The following is a 20,439-nucleotide window of genomic DNA, read 5'->3' on the forward strand; positions in this document are numbered from 1 at the left end:
AACTCGTAAATTGATAGTTGACACCTAGAGCGTTCGCTCCTGCGGGTCACCGTATCATGACCTCTTAGTACAATTTATTGTGACATATTCCAAGAAAACGTCTTTCTTAGAAATCCCCACCAAAAGGGAATTGCACACGACACTCAGATTTTTCTCGATTTGATGGGTATATAAACCCTTAATTCTTAACTTCATTGCGGCATACCATCATTAGCATCTCACCGTAACTCTACGGCATCTCATTATCGAGATCCTACCGTAGCTCTACAGTACATCATTTCTGTAGCCTTACGATACTCTGTATAAAGTCACGCGTTTGCCGTCAACTGCGTAGACATACCCAATTTGTTAGTCGCGCATAGAATTATAAAGTAAAAGTTAAATAAAGAACTCTTGTGCTTCAAAACTCGAATACGTTGATTTTGCCAAACATCCCGCGACCGAGGTCCTAGAGAAGGGAAGAAGGCGAACGAGCGTATTACGATCCACTGCCTGAAGTTCACAGTCTATCACAAGGTAAGTACTTATAATTACCCAGACTATTTAACACGCCAATTTTAATTCTAAGTTACGTTAGACTGACAATTCTCTTTCAATCACTACCTTCTCCTAAAACAAATAAACGAAATCCACTGTTAAGCATTGCATGCAGTTAACAGTTTCCCGTTGTCAATCGGTATTTATCAAATTAGAATCCAACTACCTTTCCATAATTTATTCAAGGTATCAATATCAGAAACTAGCAATATTAACGTGTAGAAACAGTACTCTTGATATCACTCGGACGTCGTCCAATCCACATTTTACCTCTAGCCGTTGGACGTACCTTTCGTAAGTCCATACGACTCTCTACCATTTCCTCAGCATCCCGTCGTTGTCGAGCACCCAGCGATAGTGCCTGGTGACAAAGCTCCCCTCAACACCCTGCGTTATTTCCATCGTCGACGATAGGCATCCTTCGTATGCCCGAAGACAACTTCTCATTACCTTCTCTCGCCTAATAATATCGATAACAAGAGACAATATATCGCGTAAGAATTCTTAAATAGAATTCTAGAATTAATTTCGCTCTGGACGTGGTCCAATCCTCATTTTACCTATAGTTGCAACGCATACTTTTACCGTAGGCACAAGCAACTTTCTGCCATTTCCTCAACTTCCTTTCGTTGTCGAGCACCCAGCGATAGTGCCTGGTGACAAAGCTCCCATCAACACCCTACGTTATTTCCATCGTCGACGACAGGCATCCTTCGTATGCCCGAAGACATTCTCCTTAACCATCGACCTTCCTTTTGAATTCATATTTAAAACCAAATGAATAGACGTATCGGATATTGATATCTCACTCTCTCTAGTTCCCCTTCATGTTATCTCACGATAATCCTTATCTAACTCATTATAAATATATTATTCTCATCATTGCCTCTACCAATTAATTCAAATGCTACCCAGATCTACTGAATTAGACGTCCAAGGATTAACAAACGATGATGCAAATTCAATTATAAATATAATTATCGGGCTACTAACTGACGTTTTAGAAGGAACTATTGATATCGATCAACTCATAGTCTGCTTAGATAATCTTCATATCCCTGGTGCTCAAATAAGCGTCGAATTCACAGACGATTAAATAAATATCAAATTCATTTTATTAATTAGCCCCTGAATTATTATTATCCAGATGAATAAACAACTTCAAGGCTTAATTTGCAATACAATTTACCAATTAATACTCAATTTGATCTATGAATATTTGAATGGTAAAATAACTTTCGATCAAGTCATAACTATTTTAAACGACATCGAAGATATCGCTAATAGATTCGATACTCCCAACTAGTAACTAATACCCCACTCCTGTGACCTACAACATTCCCTAGATCCGTAACTTCGGTCCTAGCTCTCGGCGTCCCAGAGGTATAGCCGGTGTAAGCAGGTTGCCTCACAAAAATAGAGAGCGCCCGTTTTCTCACTAGCCTAGGCATAGAGAGAGAAGGAAGATCACCCAGACGTGACAATCCAAAACTTTGGTGGCAGCGGTGGGATTGCCTAAAGGACTGATAAGGATCCTCCTGTGTAAAGGTCTCAGGAATTAATCCTCTTTCGCGTTAAAATTCTAAAAATTTAAATCGAAAGTGAATAACGAGTGTAACTTGAAATTTGATCAAATTGTCGCTGACAAGTGTGGCAACAATTATCGCTGTCGCTGACGAAGAGGGTGGCAACAGACGATTATGATTGAATTTTCAATTATATTCAATTCCTTTCCTAAATGATTATCTTGATTTGAGATTCGACTTAGTTGTCGCTGACGAAGTGTGGCAACAACACCAACTGTCGCTGACGAAGAGTGTGGCAACAGTTGAGAAATAAGTTAAAATTTCAAATACATTTTATTTTCCCTCATGCCCAGGAAAGGCGGGCGTCGAGTTCAAATTAAGAGGATTAATTTCCAGATCAAAGAAACAATCTCCTCTTTCCAAAATCCCCTTCCCTTATTTACCAAATTATACAATTTAACTAATAATACAAACGACCCCGAACCACTATCTAACGAAAATAAGAGTATCGATTACAACCCAACGCCAATAGAATTCGAATGCAAATATCCTGATTACAAAACAATTGAACGTACAGATCCCCGTCGCAAAATCTATAAAATTCGACATCTATTCGGTCCCGATTAAGCGACCGAACACTGTAACTAATCTTATTAATATATTTTCTTTCAGCCTCTTATTTCTCTCTAAGGTAAGTGCGCCATGCCGACTACACGATCGCAAAGTTCTAATCCTCCCTCCGAGGCTGAGGAAGGTGTATCACGATCCGAACTTGAAATTTTTAGTCAAATGTTAACGGAAAAAGAAAAATCACTCAAAGAACAACACAAATTACTGCAGGAAAAGACAGACGAATTTAAAGCACTATTACGAGAAATCGAAACCAAAAAATCAGACGACCAGCATGACTCAATATTAACTACTTTAGTTGAGCAAATCTCTCACCTTAGTGCTTTACCCAGACAAGTAGAAATTTTAAACCAACGTATTAATAATAGTCTGACTTCCGATGCATCCAATCAAAGAAGAGCTCATTTTGATTACCTCCCTTCAGAAAACACTCATGCGACTAGTCCCGTCGACATACCTTCTCCGATCCGTTTTAAAGACGTAGTCGATTCTATCCCTAAATACGACGGACACAAAATGTCTGTTTTTCAATTTAGTAAAATCTGCGAACGTGCCCGCGAATTAATACCACAATATCACGAACATTACTTAGTGCAACTTATAATTAATAAATTACAAGGACATGCTTACTCCGCAATAGAAGGAAGAGAATATAACTCTGTTTTTTCATTAACAAAACAGTTAAAAACTATTTTCGGTCCAAATAAATCTGTAGATCAGTATCGCGGTGAACTTGCAAACATCTATATGAAACCTAACGAGGATATTTTCGATTATATAGCCAGAGTAAAAGAATTACGTGCAGCTATAATCGACGGAGAAAGCGACTGTTACGGAGAAATCGACGAATCCACCAAAGATACCATCGACCGTAGTGTTAGTACTAGTTTCGTTAACGGTCTCCCTACTGATTTGTTGATTAGAGTTAAATTAGAAGGAGCCTTCTCACTCGACCACGTCCTCGAGACTGCTATAAAATTATCAAAAACTCTAGAAGCAGAAAATGCGCGCAAACGGGCTACTTCCATGCATAGAACTAACATTCCTCCTCGCGCTGATTTCTCGAATAGATCCGGACCATTGCAACAACCAATAACTCATGATCCACAACAATCCTCTCTATCAAAATCATCACGAAATAATATCCCCTTTATAAAACCTCTTATCCCAGGACAACCCGGACCTAATTACCCTACCGAGAAAATCTGTCGCTACTGTAAAAACCCCGGACATCTTATTGACGAATGTCGCAAGCTCGCGTACAGACGCTCCCTCGGAAATAATTCTTCCCCTCCTCACCCTTCTACCAGTAACAATAATCAGGGAAACGCCCAGAGCGTTCCGGTAACAATTGGCGCCCGCCGGAACGATGCTCAACCGGGACGCCCTTCTCTTCTCCAACGCGCACCAGTTACTACAGTGCGACCTCTAAGCCCGACTCATACCTTATCACCAGTATTGGAAGAATAGAAGAAAAAGCAAAACCCCATAGCTTACCCACTGTTGTCCTTTCATCCCCAGACCTTCAGGGAGACTGCCTCTTCATGGTCGATTCAGGCTCTGGAGTAAATCTCATAAAACGACACTGTCTTGATCGAAAAATAAAAATTCGCGAAGAAGATGTCCTAGCTCTTCAGGGACTATCTTCAGAAGTGATGCCGACTTTAGGCTCCGTTGTTATAAATTTTCTTGGTCTCCCTACCTGTTTTCATATAATTCCCGATACCGTCACTTTTCCTCAGGATGGAATTTTAGGAAACACCTTTTTGAAAACACGCGCCGCTACTATCGATTATAAAAATCGATGCTTACATTACGACGATATTAGAATTCCATTCTCAGAGGCAAGTTTTCTCCGCGTCGGACCGCGATCCGTCTCGCCCTTTTTCATTAATATCACTAACCCAGATAAATCATACGGATATATACCTCGCTTCGTGTATAACAAAGATGTATATCTCGGAGAAGCTATAGTCTCTAATATTAACGGTAAAGCTTACCTACCCATTATTAATACCTCTGACCGTGCTTATCACGTAGAGGTCCCTTCTGCCGAATTAGAAGATTTTGACTTTGCGGATACGTCTGGATCCACGATCCCAGACGGTGTCGTCAAAACCCGAGGGAATGAGACGACCGATGGTCCTTCTTCTGAATGCAATGAAAAGGTTAGATACGAAAATATCACTGCAACCTTAGGGCACCCAGTGATTCATAATGATCAATTAGATTTTGAAGACAATTCTACCCAAGTCGTTGCAACCCGAGGGCTCGTAACGACTTCTCCTTTATATATTAATAACCCTTCATATCTCGAAGAAGTTCGCAATGACGAAGCTTCTTGCGATCGCACATCTGCTACCATGCAGCTTCTACGATTAGAACATTTAAACTCCGAGGAGTTCAATAATGTCAAATCATTAATTCATAATCATGCCGACAGATTTCATCTTCCTGACGATAATCTCGGAGCTACTAACGCCACTCAGCATTTCATACCCACTACTAATGAGATCCCTATCCATACGAAACAATATCGATTTCCTCCTGTCCACAAAGACGAGATCAATAAACAAGTTAATGAATTATTATCCAATAATTTAATCGAATATTCTACATCCCCTTATAATTCCCCCGTGTGGATAGTACCCAAAAAATCAGATTCGCAGGGAAATAAAAGATGGCGAATGGTCATCGACTATCGCGGTCTCAATGAAAAAACCATAGGAGACGCATACCCTCTCCCAAATATAACTGATATTTTAGATCAATTAGGATCCGCTAAATATTTCTCTGTTCTCGATCTAGCCTCCGGTTTCCATCAAATCCCCATGGCTCCTAAAGATGCCCCTAAAACCGCATTTTCAACTCCATACGGTCATTATCAATTTAAAAGAATGCCTTTCGGTCTAAAAAATGCTCCAGCGACTTTTCAAAGATTAATGGATAACGTTCTTTCTGGATTACAGGGTAATGAATTATTCGTATATATGGACGACATAGTTATTTACGCCAGATCTCTAGAAGAGCATGAAATTAAATTTAATAAATTGATGCAAAGATTAAGAAACGCGAATTTAAAATTACAACCCGATAAATGCGAATTTCTACATCACGAAGTAGCGTACCTCGGTCATATTATCGGAGATGACGGAGTCAGGCCCGATCCAAAGAAAATAGCATCTATAGTTAGATTTCCCCCTCCGAAAAATGAAAAACACATAAAACAATTTCTAGGATTAGCTGGATACTATAGACGATTTATCCCTCAATTTTCCAAGGTCGCTAAACCACTCACAGACCTACTAAAGAAAAATAATACGTTTAATTGGCAACAAAAGCAAATAGAGGCTTTCGACATTCTAAAACGCTCTTTATGCTCTGAACCTATACTTCAATATCCCGATTTCACTCAACCTTTCATTTTAACAACCGACGCATCCGGATATGCTGTCGGAGGAGTACTCAGTCAAGGGCAAATCGGAAAAGATTTACCTATCGCTTATACCTCCCGCGTGTTAAATAACGCCGAACAAAATTATTCTACTATCGAAAAAGAATGCTTAGCCATAGTTTATTGCGTCAATCATTTTCGACCTTATTTATATGGAAAGAAATTCACTATTATTACTGATCATAAACCTCTCGTATGGTTACATTCTATTAAGGACCCTTCCTCCAGATTATGGAAATGGAGAACAAAATTGGCTGAATACGAATACGAAATACAATATAAGAAAGGGAGTTTAAATAATAATGCAGATGCTTTATCCAGAAATCCACCTATTAATCTCGCCATTCCTCTATTCGTAAATCACGAGTATGATGAACCTCCAAACGAATCATTAGTCGAACCTGTTTCTAGTAACCCTAATATTTATTGCGAAGTTATTAAGACTCCTCCACCTAATCCACATCCTCAGGAACCTGACGTAATAGTAGAAGAATATTCCAGTGACGACGACAGCAGCGAAGACGGCGACAATAAACGAAGAACAGTTATTGACCTACGCGAAGGAGATCACATATATGAAGAAGTACTCCAACTCGCAGAACCACGGGAAACAGATTTAATTCTAGTAACCGAAAGCCGCGACTGTTTATTAAGACAAAAAGACGATCACGTAATTTTTATTCAAATGGATGGAACTCCTTATGATAACGGCGCTAAAGAATATCAACAAGCAAATTTACTACCTGTATATGAGAACCTCACGTTTGAAAGAGTAAATGTACAAACAGTTAAATCAAAAACATTAATATCCATTCCTATAAGATTAAATAATCGTTCGCGCTTAGAACAACAAACGTTAAAAAATTGTATGCGTTCCCTTTTAGATGCCGTAACCGAATTACGTTTAGCCTCCTTTAGTATCAGTAAAACTGATCGTTTCGACGATATACCATGGCGATACGTGATTAGCCAAATTCAAGAATTTTTGAGAGAATTACCCATCCACATTACAGTCTGCGAAAACTTAGTTCGAATTCCCCCTGCCGAAGAACGCGAAACGCTCATTATCGAGAATCATTCCTCCGCTCACGGTGGTCATAAAGGAGTAACTAAAACTTATAACCGATTAAGACCTTATTATCATTGGAACACTATGAAAAAAGATATACAGCATCTTATTCAGAGGTGTCGTCAATGTCAGTTAAAGAAATTAACACGTGTAAAAACAAGACAACCCATGGTAATTACAGATACACCTAGGGCCGCATTCGACAAAGTAGCTCTCGATATAGTAGGTCCTCTCCCTATAACAAATTCTGGAAATCAATATATATTAACTATGCAAGATTTATTGACTAAATATTCTGTAGCCGTTCCTTTAAGAGAAGCTAATTCTTTATCCATTGCTATTGCGCTCACTAGAAATTTCATTTGCATATACGGCGCTCCTAAAGCCATCCTTACGGATCAAGGAACTAATTTTCTCTCTGGTCTCATACGAAATTTAGCTAAAATGTTTAATATACAACACTTTAAAACCACCGCCTATCATCCTCAATCTAACGGTTCTCTTGAAAGATCACATCATGTACTGACAGAATATCTTAAAATTCAGGTCCAGAAAGAGAGAGACTGGGATAGTCATATTAACATGGCAATGTTTTCTTATAACACTAGTGTTCATGAAGGAACTAAATACCCACCATTTGAGTTAATCTTCGGTAGAATAGCCCGATTACCCTCCGCTCACCCACCTGTCGAAGGAAATCTAGAGACTACCTATCGAGATTATCTGACTGATTTATTTAATAGAATACATGACACACAAGAAGACGCACGCAAAAACCTCATAAACTCTAAAGAACGAAGTAAACATTATTACGATCGAAAAGTTAACGAACAAAATTTTCAAGTAGGATCACGTGTATTTTTACTAAAGGAACCTGCAAAAGGAAAATTCGCCGACCAATATACCGGACCCCATGAAATTATAGAAGTTCTACCGCAGTGCAACGTCAAATTATTAGTCAAAAATCCCAGAATTGTTCACGTTATCAAGTTAAAAATTGCACATGTTGAACCAGGATAAAATAACATGTATCATCTTTGTTTACAGATGTTGGCAGCGCCAACGAAACATTATTCCAGGGCCTAAAGCAGTTATCCTCTTTAACAGCTCTCCATCGTCTGTGACTACGAACTGCCCCTAAGGCCCCGGATCAACTTCAGGTGGAAACAGTTCTCCTTTTTATCAACACTGTTTTACGGATCACCTGACATCTTTTATTAATTAACTAATTAACAAATTTTCCATTTCTAATAAACCATCTTAATTTCTGCTTAAATGCAGCAACCGTACTAAATATTCCCACTTTATACGCATAAAAAAAAAAAAAAAACTTTAACAACAATAAATACTAACGCTATACTTACTAATTGCAAAATGCGCATCGGGAAGAATTTTAAATACAACCCACATCCCTTGTTAAAGCATTTTCCAGAACTATATGAAATAAAATGCCTACGAATATCTGGCTACCAAGCTGAAGAAAGTGGCAATAGACTTTGTATTAAATGCTATAACCGCACAACCCCAAAGGGTTATAAACATATAATTGGTCATGGAGTTATAGACGGAGATATGAGCCCTGCCGACTGTCAAATCTGCAGCAGCGAAATAGCCATAGAAAAACGCTCTGTTTTACAATGTAACGATTGCTTTATCGCTTATATAGAATTCATGAATGCCTTTAAAACATACTATTCTAACAAAATCGCACTTCTAGTTCTGGACACTGCTACCCTGGATGTTCTTTACCTCTCGGTGTACGATAACGACACTGGCTTCGAAATTGAATTGAGAACCCCAACCTAATAACCAAATAATCTATTTACTAAAACAAAATCTATTTTCTAACATTTACATACTCCTATGTAACCTATATTCTAACCTTGATGAGTTATCTAGTCATAACTAAAACAATTCTATAAACGGTCTCTAGCTTAACATTTATTAACCAAATAAATCACTAATCTATAACAAAGTATAGAATAAATTATATCTTTATTATAACCTTATAAATACTTAAGTCCAAGGCAAATGCAATTCCGCGTAATTAACTAAAATTAGGAGATACAGTAAACTAGTTATACTACATTTCGTTAAACGTACAGTCTAAAACGTAATATGAAAATTATACGCAGCATTTAATCATTATTAGTGTTCAAATTTATAGAGATAATACATATATATATATATTAAATGATAATATATCGTTAAAATTATATAAAATATACTATACTTTAAGTAACTTTAAAATGTCCTATCTATTTAATCCTAATACGATAAAGTGTCCTATCTATTTAATCTTATATATAAAATGATAAAATGTCTCTTTATAGCTTCCTTCGATCTTACTACTATAATTATTCTGGCGAAACAATTACATTACGACAAATAACTAGTCTTAAGCAAATATGGCTGACAAATATCTGATTTATTTAATCTTGATCGTAGATAATAAAGTGCTCGTCCTATTTAATAAATAAAAAAAATAAAAAAAATAAAAAAAAAAACAAAATATATATATACGATAATTAATACGATAATAATATAACAAAGTGCATTCTTAGCTTCTTACGAATCATATATATATGGATTTAAATCATAAGAATATATATATTTTAATTAATGAATCTTAATCATAAACAATAAAATGCTTCTACGGTGTTTCCTCTAATCTTACGAGTATATAAAGTACTTATGAAGGCAGTATGAAATAAAATAACGCAGTTTCTCGATAAGCATAATTTTAATAATTACGTAAAATACATGCGATAATAATTATTATAAAGGAACTATTAAAAATATATACGTTTGCAATCGCGCGCGCGCTCTTCAGAATAACCTGAATCGATGACGCTATCAAGGCAGTTCTGAAACAATGCACAAAAATAATATAATGTCAAGCAATGAGATAAACCCAAGGCAAAGTAAAAGAAAGCTTACTTACCTAATTCTTATAGAATCCCGCTTGGCGTAAAACTTCTTCACGGTACTCCGCGTCTTCAAAATCATCGTACCCCGCGTCCTCACACCTCCTCACCGGCGCCGCGAAATCGATCATTCTCTGCACCCTTCTTTCAGCACGTAGTCTACTCATCTTCACTACGTTCTTCCACAAGCATACCCTCCACGGTGGTCCACAATCCCAGTCGTCCTCTAACAAACAAATAAAGGTTACATACATCGAATTATCAATTATATATTAACAAACCGCGTCATAAAAAAAAAAATTTAAAAGAACTTACTGAGCATCTCATCGGTGATCAGAAATCTCTCTCTGAACAATCTCTCCTCCTCGCTCCATTCCTCGAATAATTTATTCAGGGAGAAAATATCATCCCCTTCCTCCTCCAGGAAAGCCTCCCAGCGCCGTCTCTCTTCGGCTCTCACTCGCCGATCTTCGCGATCCTTCTTCGTGTATTGATACACAGAAAGAATAACGTCGGGCTGAGAAAGAAAACCCTTAATTATTATATTTCCCTATCTCGATCGCCCCGTTCCAAATTATTAAGCAAATATCAAATATCATTAATATCAGAGGTAATAGCATTAATAATAAAACAGACTCATACACATTCATGAATAACTACTTACGTTCTCCTTATCAAACTCCATCACCAGAATTATCGGTAATCGCCTGATCACCACCCTCGTTTTCGAATACGGGACTTCAATTTCCATTATAAATTTTTCTTTTCTCACAACACTCTTACCACTGCAAAAACTAAAGTGCGACTGTGCGATTCTTCTTCGTTGACCTGCACGTGGAAAACCATTTTCTTTTTCCTCCCATTCCCCCTCTACTCACATACACTTCTACCTATGATATGTTTACGACTTGACACGCCCTTTCTAACTTACCAAAGACGTTAAAACACAACCTTTCCCAGCGAAAAACTACACATATGGATGCAATATCAGACCCTCGCAGCTTGGCGGCCTGATTCAGAGAACTAGCAAAATACGAAAGCGTCCTCGAAAAAAATAATAACAAAAAGAGAGAAGAGAATTTTTATTTATCATTAAGCATCTATGTAAGTTAATATAGTATATATTCCTCGCTACGATAAGCTTCACCCTAAACATCTACGCATTGGTTCTAACTGATCTAATTAAAGTAATTTTAATGAAATATATATATCTTAAGTATAGAACGTACATATATACCCAAGTACAATTCTTATATCTTACTCAGTTGCAAAATAAAGTTATAAGACATATAGCATATATATATATAAAAAAAAAAAAAAAAAAAAAAAAAAAAAAAAAAAAAAAAAAATTTTACATATTCATAATTTTGGAATAAAACGTGCATATAATCTATTATAATTCCATACTTTACTCGGTGACAAAAGGATACCTCATATACTATATATATATATAGATATATATATATATAAAGAAAAAAACCCAAAAAGCACACAAAAAAAAATATAATAATAATAAAACAATATATATATATTTACGTATAATTAGAATAAGAATATATATATATTCAATAATAATCACATATATATATATCCTACTTGATTACAAAGCTATATGAATACAAACATACACATATAACCATAATTTTAAAGCAATATCACATACACGACAATTAGATTAAGAATATCTATATATATATACTTCACTATGCATTATTACAGACATGTTGTCGTACTTCGCGATTCTCGTTCTCGTTAATCCGATTCACGCTCTTATTGGATTCGATTGTGGCGGACAACACCTGAATATTACTTCGGTATCGTTGCTCGATGTTGGAGAATGCAATCTTGATATACGGAAACCCAATTCGACTGACGTCTACATGCAACTCTTACAACTCTCGGACTACAATCATGCAGAAGTCATCCAGTGCAAGGTGGAAATATCACGGACAATTTACCACTGCGGAATGCACTCGCATGTCTCCATAGTCCATAACGGAAAGGCAGATTATATCCACGAAACCGGATATACAGTGTGCCGAAGGGCATTCCAAGATGGAACATTCTCTCTCGGAGATAGCAATATCATTCACGGACTAAGAGCTAATCAGACTACTTATCATAGTCTCACCTTAGCCGGACGCACTAATAACGACGGAACCTGCAAAGGCACTCAGTACTCCGACCCTTACGGAACCTGGGACAACGTCGTTGTTCAAGCCGTCGTCAAGATCTCCTTGAGGACATCGCACGTTCCCGTACAATTAAACTCCGGAAAAATAATATTAAAATCCGGAACCATTTGTCTCTTGAGCGAAGGATTTTGCACCGATTCCGAAAACGGATACTCGTATTGGAAATCCTTGCCAACATCCGCTTGCAATTTCCATCAATATGACGTTCTTTATGAGGGTTTAGCAACTAAAATTACAGATAATTCAACTAACCCTCTTTCTCCGATTATTTATAGTCTGACTACGCAGGACGTCACGTTCGCACTTACGAAGACAAAAGAACAACCCTTGTGCGGATACACTTTATTTCGCACAGAGCACCCTAAGCTCTTTATCCTAGAGACAAAGCAAGGCGATACCTTCGCCAGCCGAGGTATCATCCCCGTGGACAACCTGGATATATTCACATATATGAATTCTAAATTCGTGTATGTGGAAAAACACATCCGACAACAAATGACTTCATTATATTATAATGTTATGCAACAAAAATGCGAATTAGAAAGACAGGTAATCACCAACGCCCTGTCTTTCGCTACTCTTCAACCAGATGAATTCGCATATCGCCTTATGAAAGGACCCGGCTATATGGCAGTTACAACCGGGGAAACCACGCACATCGTCAAATGCATACCTGTAGATGTTGTAGTAAGGAAAACAAAGGAATGTTACACGGAATTACCTGTAACCACCCGCAACACTTCCTTGTTTCTCACCCCGAAATCCCGGATAATTTCTAAATATGGAAATCAAAGGGAATGCAGTTTTGAATTACCAACTATGTACCGTATCGAGGATACATGGGTTCAATTTACACCTGAACCTCAAATCAGACAGTTACCTCCGCAACAATTAAAACCAATGACGACATTAACCTGGGATTATTTGACGCCAGGAGCCCTCGCTGTCAGCGGAATATACTCCGAAGAAGATATAGAAAAACTGAGGGATCACATTATGTTCCCCGCAGAGAAACCCGCTCTTCTAAATACAATTGCAAGAGGAATTACGGGATACTCCATTAACTCCGACGCTGTCTCCATGTATAATTTATTGGACGAAGCCTCTCTCAATAAAATTGCCGAGAGTGCCGCCTCACGAGTATGGACCGGATTTATTTCATTCGGATCCGCAACCGCTGGAATCCTTGGCATTCTAATAATTATTCGCATCATAAAAGTCTTCGTCGATACAGCTATTCACGGTTATGCCTTACATTCCGCCTATGGATGGAGCATGCATTTGGCTGGAGCCATTTGGAGCTCTCTCACTCATCTACTACTTCATCTCGCACGAGGACCTGTCGATAAGACCGATAATAAAAAACCAGCCAAGGGACCACCGTCACCTTCTGCTCCTGAAGACCTCTCCAGGGAACCTACCGTAATCATTAATGGGTTTTCAAGACCAAATGATAATGCCTCATCCAACATCGAATCAGCAACTACTAATAATGTTTCTGATATTAATTCATATCAGAATTTAAGAGATCGTTTAAAAGATCTCGAACAAATTCCTTCGAATACATCGCAATTTGTTCTTAAATAAGGGGGGAGGTGTAACGTCCCGTCATTTTCGCGAAACCATATTTTTGCGCGCTACTGTTTTTCCTGCGCCAATACTTAAAATTTAAGGATAATTAATGATTTTCCTCTTTACATATAATTGTTTAGACTAAAATCAAGCATTTATATTATTAATTACTAACCATACCAAATCTAGGGTCTCCAGTTATCTAGTTCTAACTAGCCGCTACCAGGAACTAGCGATCCGACCAATCAAACGTCATCCGAGACCCCTGAGCGTATACTTCAACTAACCAGTTATTATTAAATGAAACTAACCCTTAGCAATAAGAATATATTTTAATCATGACTAACCCACCTATATATGAATATTCAATATTAATTAAACAATATAATAATATTATTTATGGAATCAGAAACATAATAACTTGTCGAACTTTACTTAACAATTTAAGACTTATAGTAATGAGTTTTAGAAGTATTTTAATCACTGACAGAATTATTATGAGGAAGGTTCCATAAATCCTTATCTTGCGATGCATTGTAACGACAAGCCTGCGACAAGCATTCGATGAATTACTAAAAGTGTTCAAACACTTAATATTTTAAGATTTCATCCGCAATTATATTTACGAAGCCTTATTTCAGTCATTAAATGATTTCGATAACGAACCCAAGATTATTAAGATTTATTGAGTAAATTATTAAATGAAGAGACTTATAAATAAGGCCCAAGTGGATATAATTAAAGAGAATATTTTATTACAGAATCAAGTCAAACGAGAACAAGAAAGTCTCGATATTACGTTATGGAATCATAATTCTATAATTTAGAAATAACCTAATCTTACCCTATTGCATTAAACTCAAGTTTTATTATAAATTATCAATCATTAAGAATTCTAATTAATAATATAAAATAAATTATATAAGAAATGATTCCATAAACGTACAAATGAATATTTGGCGAACTACAAGAAACTTTAACATGTATCTATGCGCAGACCTCTCTAAAAACAGCTCATAATCAGCAAGTAATTAAGTGCCGATCGTAGGTGACAAGCCGCTTCCGTCCGTTATCTCCCTCGCGTTATCGGATGCTAGCGTTCAAACCACAAAAGAATAATAAATTAGACACTTCTTGGAATCGTCGCTCCTCATCTCAAGCTCACCGCCTAACTTCGATATCCGGTCCAGATTATCTAAAACTCGTAAATTGATAGTTGACACCTAGAGCGTTCGCTCCTGCGGGTCACCGTATCATGACCTCTTAGTACAATTTATTGTGACATATTCCAAGAAAACGTCTTTCTTAGAAATCCCCACCAAAAGGGAATTGCACACGACACTCAGATTTTTCTCGATTTGATGGGTATATAAACCCTTAATTCTTAACTTCATTAGCGGCATACCATCATTAGCATCTCACCGTAACTCTACGGCATCTCATTATCGAGATCCTACCGTAGCTCTACAGTACATCATTTCTGTAGCCTTACGATACTCTGTATAAAGTCACGCGTTTGCCGTCAACTGCGTAGACATACCCAATTTGTTAGTCGCGCATAGAATTATAAAGTAAAAGTTAAATAAAGAACTCTTGTGCTTCAAAACTCGAATACGTTGATTTTGCCAAACATCCCGCGACCGAAGTCCTAGAGAAGGGAAGAAGGCGAACGAGCGTATTACGATCCACTGCCTGAAGTTCACAGTCTATCACAAGGTAAGTACTTATAATTACCCAGACTATTTAACACGCCAATTTTAATTCTAAGTTACGTTAGACTGACAATTCTCTTTCAATCACTACCTTCTCCTAAAACAAATAAACGAAATCCACTGTTAAGCATTGCATGCAGTTAACAGTTTCCCGTTGTCAATCGGTATTTATCAAATTAGAATCCAACTACCTTTCCATAATTTATTCAAGGTATCAATATCAGAAACTAGCAATATTAACGTGTAGAAACAGTACTCTTGATATCACTCGGACGTCGTCCAATCCACATTTTACCTCTAGCCGTTGGACGTACCTTTCGTAAGTCCATACGACTCTCTACCATTTCCTCAGCATCCCGTCGTTGTCGAGCACCCAGCGATAGTGCCTGGTGACAAAGCTCCCCTCAACACCCTGCGTTATTTCCATCGTCGACGATAGGCATCCTTCGTATGCCCGAAGACAACTTCTCATTACCTTCTCTCGCCTAATAATATCGATAACAAGAGACAATATATCGCGTAAGAATTCTTAAATAGAATTCTAGAATTAATTTCGCTCTGGACGTGGTCCAATCCTCATTTTACCTATAGTTGCAACGCATACTTTTACCGTAGGCACAAGCAACTTTCTGCCATTTCCTCAACTTCCTTTCGTTGTCGAGCACCCAGCGATAGTGCCTGGTGACAAAGCTCCCATCAACACCCTACGTTATTTCCATCGTCGACGACAGGCATCCTTCGTATGCCCGAAGACATTCTCCTTAACCATCGACCTTCCTTTTGAATTCATATTTAAAACCAAATGAATAGACGTATCGGATATTGATATCTCACTCTCTCTAGTTCCCCTTCATGTTATCTCACGATAATCCTTATCTAACTCATTATAAATATATTATTCTCATCATTGCCTCTACCAATTAATTCAAATGCTACCCAGATCTACTGAATTAGACGTCCAAGGATTAACAAACGATGATGCAAATTCAATTATAAATATAATTATCGGGCTACTAACTGACGTTTTAGAAGGAACTATTGATATCGATCAACTCATAGTCTGCTTAGATAATCTTCATATCCCTGGTGCTCAAATAAGCGTCGAATTCACAGACGATTAAATAAATATCAAATTCATTTTATTAATTAGCCCCTGAATTATTATTATCCAGATGAATAAACAACTTCAAGGCTTAATTTGCAATACAATTTACCAATTAATACTCAATTTGATCTATGAATATTTGAATGGTAAAATAACTTTCGATCAAGTCATAACTATTTTAAACGACATCGAAGATATCGCTAATAGATTCGATACTCCCAACTAGTAACTAATACCCCACTCCTGTGACCTACAACATTCCCTAGATCCGTAACTTCGGTCCTAGCTCTCGGCGTCCCAGAGGTATAGCCGGTGTAAGCAGGTTGCCTCACAAAAATAGAGAGCGCCCGTTTTCTCACTAGCCTAGGCATAGAGAGAGAAGGAAGATCACCCAGACGTGACAGTACATACGTCAGTGATGATGATAATATTTTGAATGATGAGGAAAATACGTAAAAAATTTTTAACAGAGTATTATTTTGAGTGACGTAAAATCTAGCCGGAAAAATCAACGATAACTTGACGTGACGAGTCAATTTCTATCACGTTATCAAATTCTGCGTAGACAATACAATTAATGGTTTCGGTGAGAGCTTTTTCGAATCGTACTTCTAAGCGTAAACTTCCGTGTCTCACGAGATTCCAATGTCCGGCGCAATTAGCTGACAAATCAGGCGTAAGATCAAAAGCGAAAAGTGTATATCCCTTGGAATAATCATCTCTACTTATGGAATTTCCTTCGTTTAAAAAATGGATACCCGTTCCCGAAAAAAGAGTTTGATAAGCTTCGACGTAAAGAGATTATTCCGACGTGAAAATTGGCTGTAACGGCCTACTAGGAAATTGAGTGCCGTCGACGTACAGCGAGAAGAAATTTATTCCGTAATTTTTGAAGTTAAACGGATTTAATTTTCTATCACCATTAAACGCTCTATTATTTACGAAACCGACAATTATACGTTTCGGTAGTAGCCCGAGTATTACGTTATCTAAAGATTCACCCACAACACCACTGTGAATCGTGAATGATTTGACTTCGACTCTCGTGAGCGGATACTTGGCTGTAACTTCACTCAGCATTCTAGCGTGTGCTAGTAATACTGCGGCGCTAATTTTTGTCCTTCTTATGAGCAAACTGGCATCGAGAATATGAATTTTTGAGGAGCCATTACTTTCCATAAGACAAAACGAATCTTTCGAGCGAACGAGTCTTAATCGTACTTCCACACCATTAATCAAGAATTTGTCTTGATTGAAAACATCGCAATGAAGATGTCCCATAAGATCTAGCGTTCGTCCGCCACGGATGTATTGTGCGCGTCTCACGAGAGCGGGATTGCCTGTTTTCGATTCCAACAATTCGTCCATACGATCGGGTGTATCCGCGTCCCATAAGCATGAAGTTAGATGGGAAGTTTTTGCGGGTGAAGAATAATTTAACAATGCTTCGATGTACGCGCGGTATGCGTAAGCGTTGTTTGGAGGTGACACGAGCTTTTGATTGAAGTATACGTCGATCTGATTGAAAATCGAATGAAGTAAATGATTTACGGGGCCTACGTTGCTTTCGCTGCTGGTGCTGCTGCTGCTTGTTCCTGCAGTTCCTCTCGTTGAAACGTCGAACGGGTCTACGCGTATACGAAGACTCAACATTGTATGTGTGAGATCTAGATATTCTTCTCCGTGACCGGGGATGACGAATTCTATCGGTGAGTCGTCCGAGAGAGAGGTCACGGGCTTGTAATAAATCCATTGCGAACTTTCGATACTAGTTTGCGTAGGCGGTAAAGAAAAGAGATCGAATTCACTCTTTAAACACTCGCTCGAGTGTGTGTGAAGAAAAGACATACTTATTTTCTAGAATTTTTTGTTGTTGCTGAGTTTAGAATAATAATGTTTAAGAAAATATATCGGAGACGGTGCGTTTCTTGCCAATTTTCTGTCGTTTCGCTGATGTCTTGAGTCTTTTCACTGCCGTGTGTTTTTTCTTCTTTTTCTTGTTCTTCGTTAATTTTGTTCTTTTTTTACTGTCTTGATTTTCGACGAACTTTTCGTACTCGTACGTCGTCGTTTACGTCCTGTTGTTGTCGCTGATTTAACGATGTGTGCGTCAAGCCCCCCAAATGGAAACTGAGCTACATGCATTTTTGCATCCGATTTATATCCTGAACCTTTCATCAGACTACCTATTTTTTCTTTAGCTTTTCTTTTGAGATTGTCGCGTGATTCTTCAAAACGATGTTTTACCGCTACTTTAAACGGAGTATTATTTTCAACATCTTCGATTATATTAACACCGGCACGTAAAGCTTCTTTTCCTACCGCCCGTACACCCTTACTTAGATAAGGCAGCACGCGTCTGAATAATCCTCCGAGAAAACTTTCGATACCATGACCACATTGATAGGCTGATTCGACAAAAATTCGCGGAATTCCGCCGCCGCGACTACCCCCGTTCTGTAATTGCTCGTAATATTCCGAATAGTGCTCCATTAATAGGAATGAATTTGCTTTTTTCTCTTTTTATTTTTTTTCTATCGTAGCTGTTGAGTATTCTTATAATATTTAATCGACTCGCCTAAAGTGTAATGTCACCGTCAACGTTCCAAATTCAAATGGTATACTCTTTCCAAGTTGATCTCTTATATCTATTTCGATCGTGCGAAAACACGTTTGTTGCAATGCAATGTAATACATGTGCGAGAAATGCCTTACTTGACTGGATGCAAACGCGTAATTATTTCGTGCATCGAGTGCGACTACGCGAAGAAGTGGAGCTTGTACATCGCCTATAATATAAGGTTCGTAAATGTCACAATAGACAAAGAGCTTGTCGGGAATGACACACAACAAACTAGCTGGTTTATTGGATATGATCGGATAATTGCGCGAGAGCTTGTAAAATTGTAACGAATAAATTTCTTCATCATAAACCCATGAAGGCAGCATAAGGTCTATGATAACTGAACCACTTATGAGTTTATCGAGATTCTCTTTACTGTGTATACCTTTACTGATTTCATTATAAAATCTTGCCGGCAAAGAAGTTGCTATAGCAGAATCACTTTTCTGTTGATCAAGTTCCCTACTGGTATATCAAATCCGAGTATGCTGTGAATTTTTTCGGAAAAATTTACATAATGAACCATAGAACATTTCTTTTTTTCACAGGAAAGTTTCATGAAAGTTTTACCACCTTTGCTAGCATCGAATTGCCAAATTATATGCGATTCAACAGATTTGGCTGCGAAATTTAAGGCATCTATAATATCTTGCATATTCGAGTAAACTCCCGTCGGTAGTTGTGATTTCTCAGCCTTAATTACTGCTTCCTTCTCACTAATATCAATAAACCTGATTATTCCTTCCTCGTCTGATCGTATATGTAAAAAACTATATGGAAACTGAATCTCAGCGAGCGCTACTTCCCATCATCCATGTAACTCTATACGTTGAGGTAATTCAGTGGTAAAACACGTGGTTTTATTTTCCGGAAAGTAACTCATACTACTATTGCTCGGAAGAATCATGTAAAATTGCTCCTCCTTCATTTTGACTCAAAGATCTTAAACTCGATGCAGAAATCCAAGAATTGAATTTTGAAGGATAACCTTGCCAGCTAACTAACAATTGTTTATTGTTTCCGCGTCCCTTGCTTTTTATCACGTGGTCGATGATAAATTCTTCTCCTTGTAAGTCTTTATTGACCGGT

At 37.7% G+C, this 20,439-nt stretch overlaps 3 protein-coding genes across 4 annotated transcripts; 1 reads left to right on the forward strand and 2 right to left on the reverse strand.

Moving 5' to 3' along the window:
• Positions 1 to 10,025: 10,025 nt before the first annotated feature.
• Positions 10,026 to 16,143, reverse strand: LOC145946843 (uncharacterized). Of its 2 annotated transcripts, none has more exons than XM_083056592.1 (4): positions 15,937 to 16,143; positions 10,459 to 10,660; positions 10,161 to 10,369; positions 10,026 to 10,083 (listed from the first exon to the last, which is right to left on the reverse strand). In XM_083056592.1, exons 1-3 carry the CDS (start codon positions 15,964 to 15,966, stop codon positions 10,161 to 10,163), a joined length of 441 nt encoding a protein of 146 aa, XP_082912718.1. In that variant the 5' UTR covers positions 15,967 to 16,143; the 3' UTR covers positions 10,026 to 10,083. The 2 variants fall into 2 exon arrangements, with proteins under 2 accessions (XP_082912718.1, XP_082912717.1); XM_083056591.1 differs by lacking the exon at positions 15,937 to 16,143 and adding an exon at positions 10,808 to 11,246.
• On the forward strand, positions 12,628 to 13,925 carry LOC145946845 (uncharacterized). The gene has a single exon (XM_083056593.1). The coding sequence runs from the start codon at positions 12,789 to 12,791 to the stop codon at positions 13,923 to 13,925; it is 1,137 nt and encodes a 378-aa protein (XP_082912719.1). The 5' UTR covers positions 12,628 to 12,788.
• A 1,079-nt stretch (positions 16,144 to 17,222) lies between the features above and the next one.
• Positions 17,223 to 18,575, reverse strand: LOC145946858 (uncharacterized protein F54H12.2-like). Its single transcript, XM_083056607.1, has 2 exons — positions 17,687 to 18,575; positions 17,223 to 17,389 (listed from the first exon to the last, which is right to left on the reverse strand). The coding sequence occupies exons 1-2, from the start codon at positions 18,573 to 18,575 to the stop codon at positions 17,223 to 17,225; spliced, it is 1,056 nt and encodes a 351-aa protein (XP_082912733.1).
• Between the last annotated feature and the right edge of the window lie 1,864 nt (positions 18,576 to 20,439).

The sequence above is a fragment of the Prenolepis imparis genome, unplaced genomic scaffold, assembly GCF_030444845.1.
Source record: "Prenolepis imparis isolate NDT839.2.m4 unplaced genomic scaffold, iyPreImpa1.0 SCAF_24, whole genome shotgun sequence".
Classification (NCBI taxonomy): domain Eukaryota; kingdom Metazoa; phylum Arthropoda; class Insecta; order Hymenoptera; family Formicidae; genus Prenolepis; species Prenolepis imparis.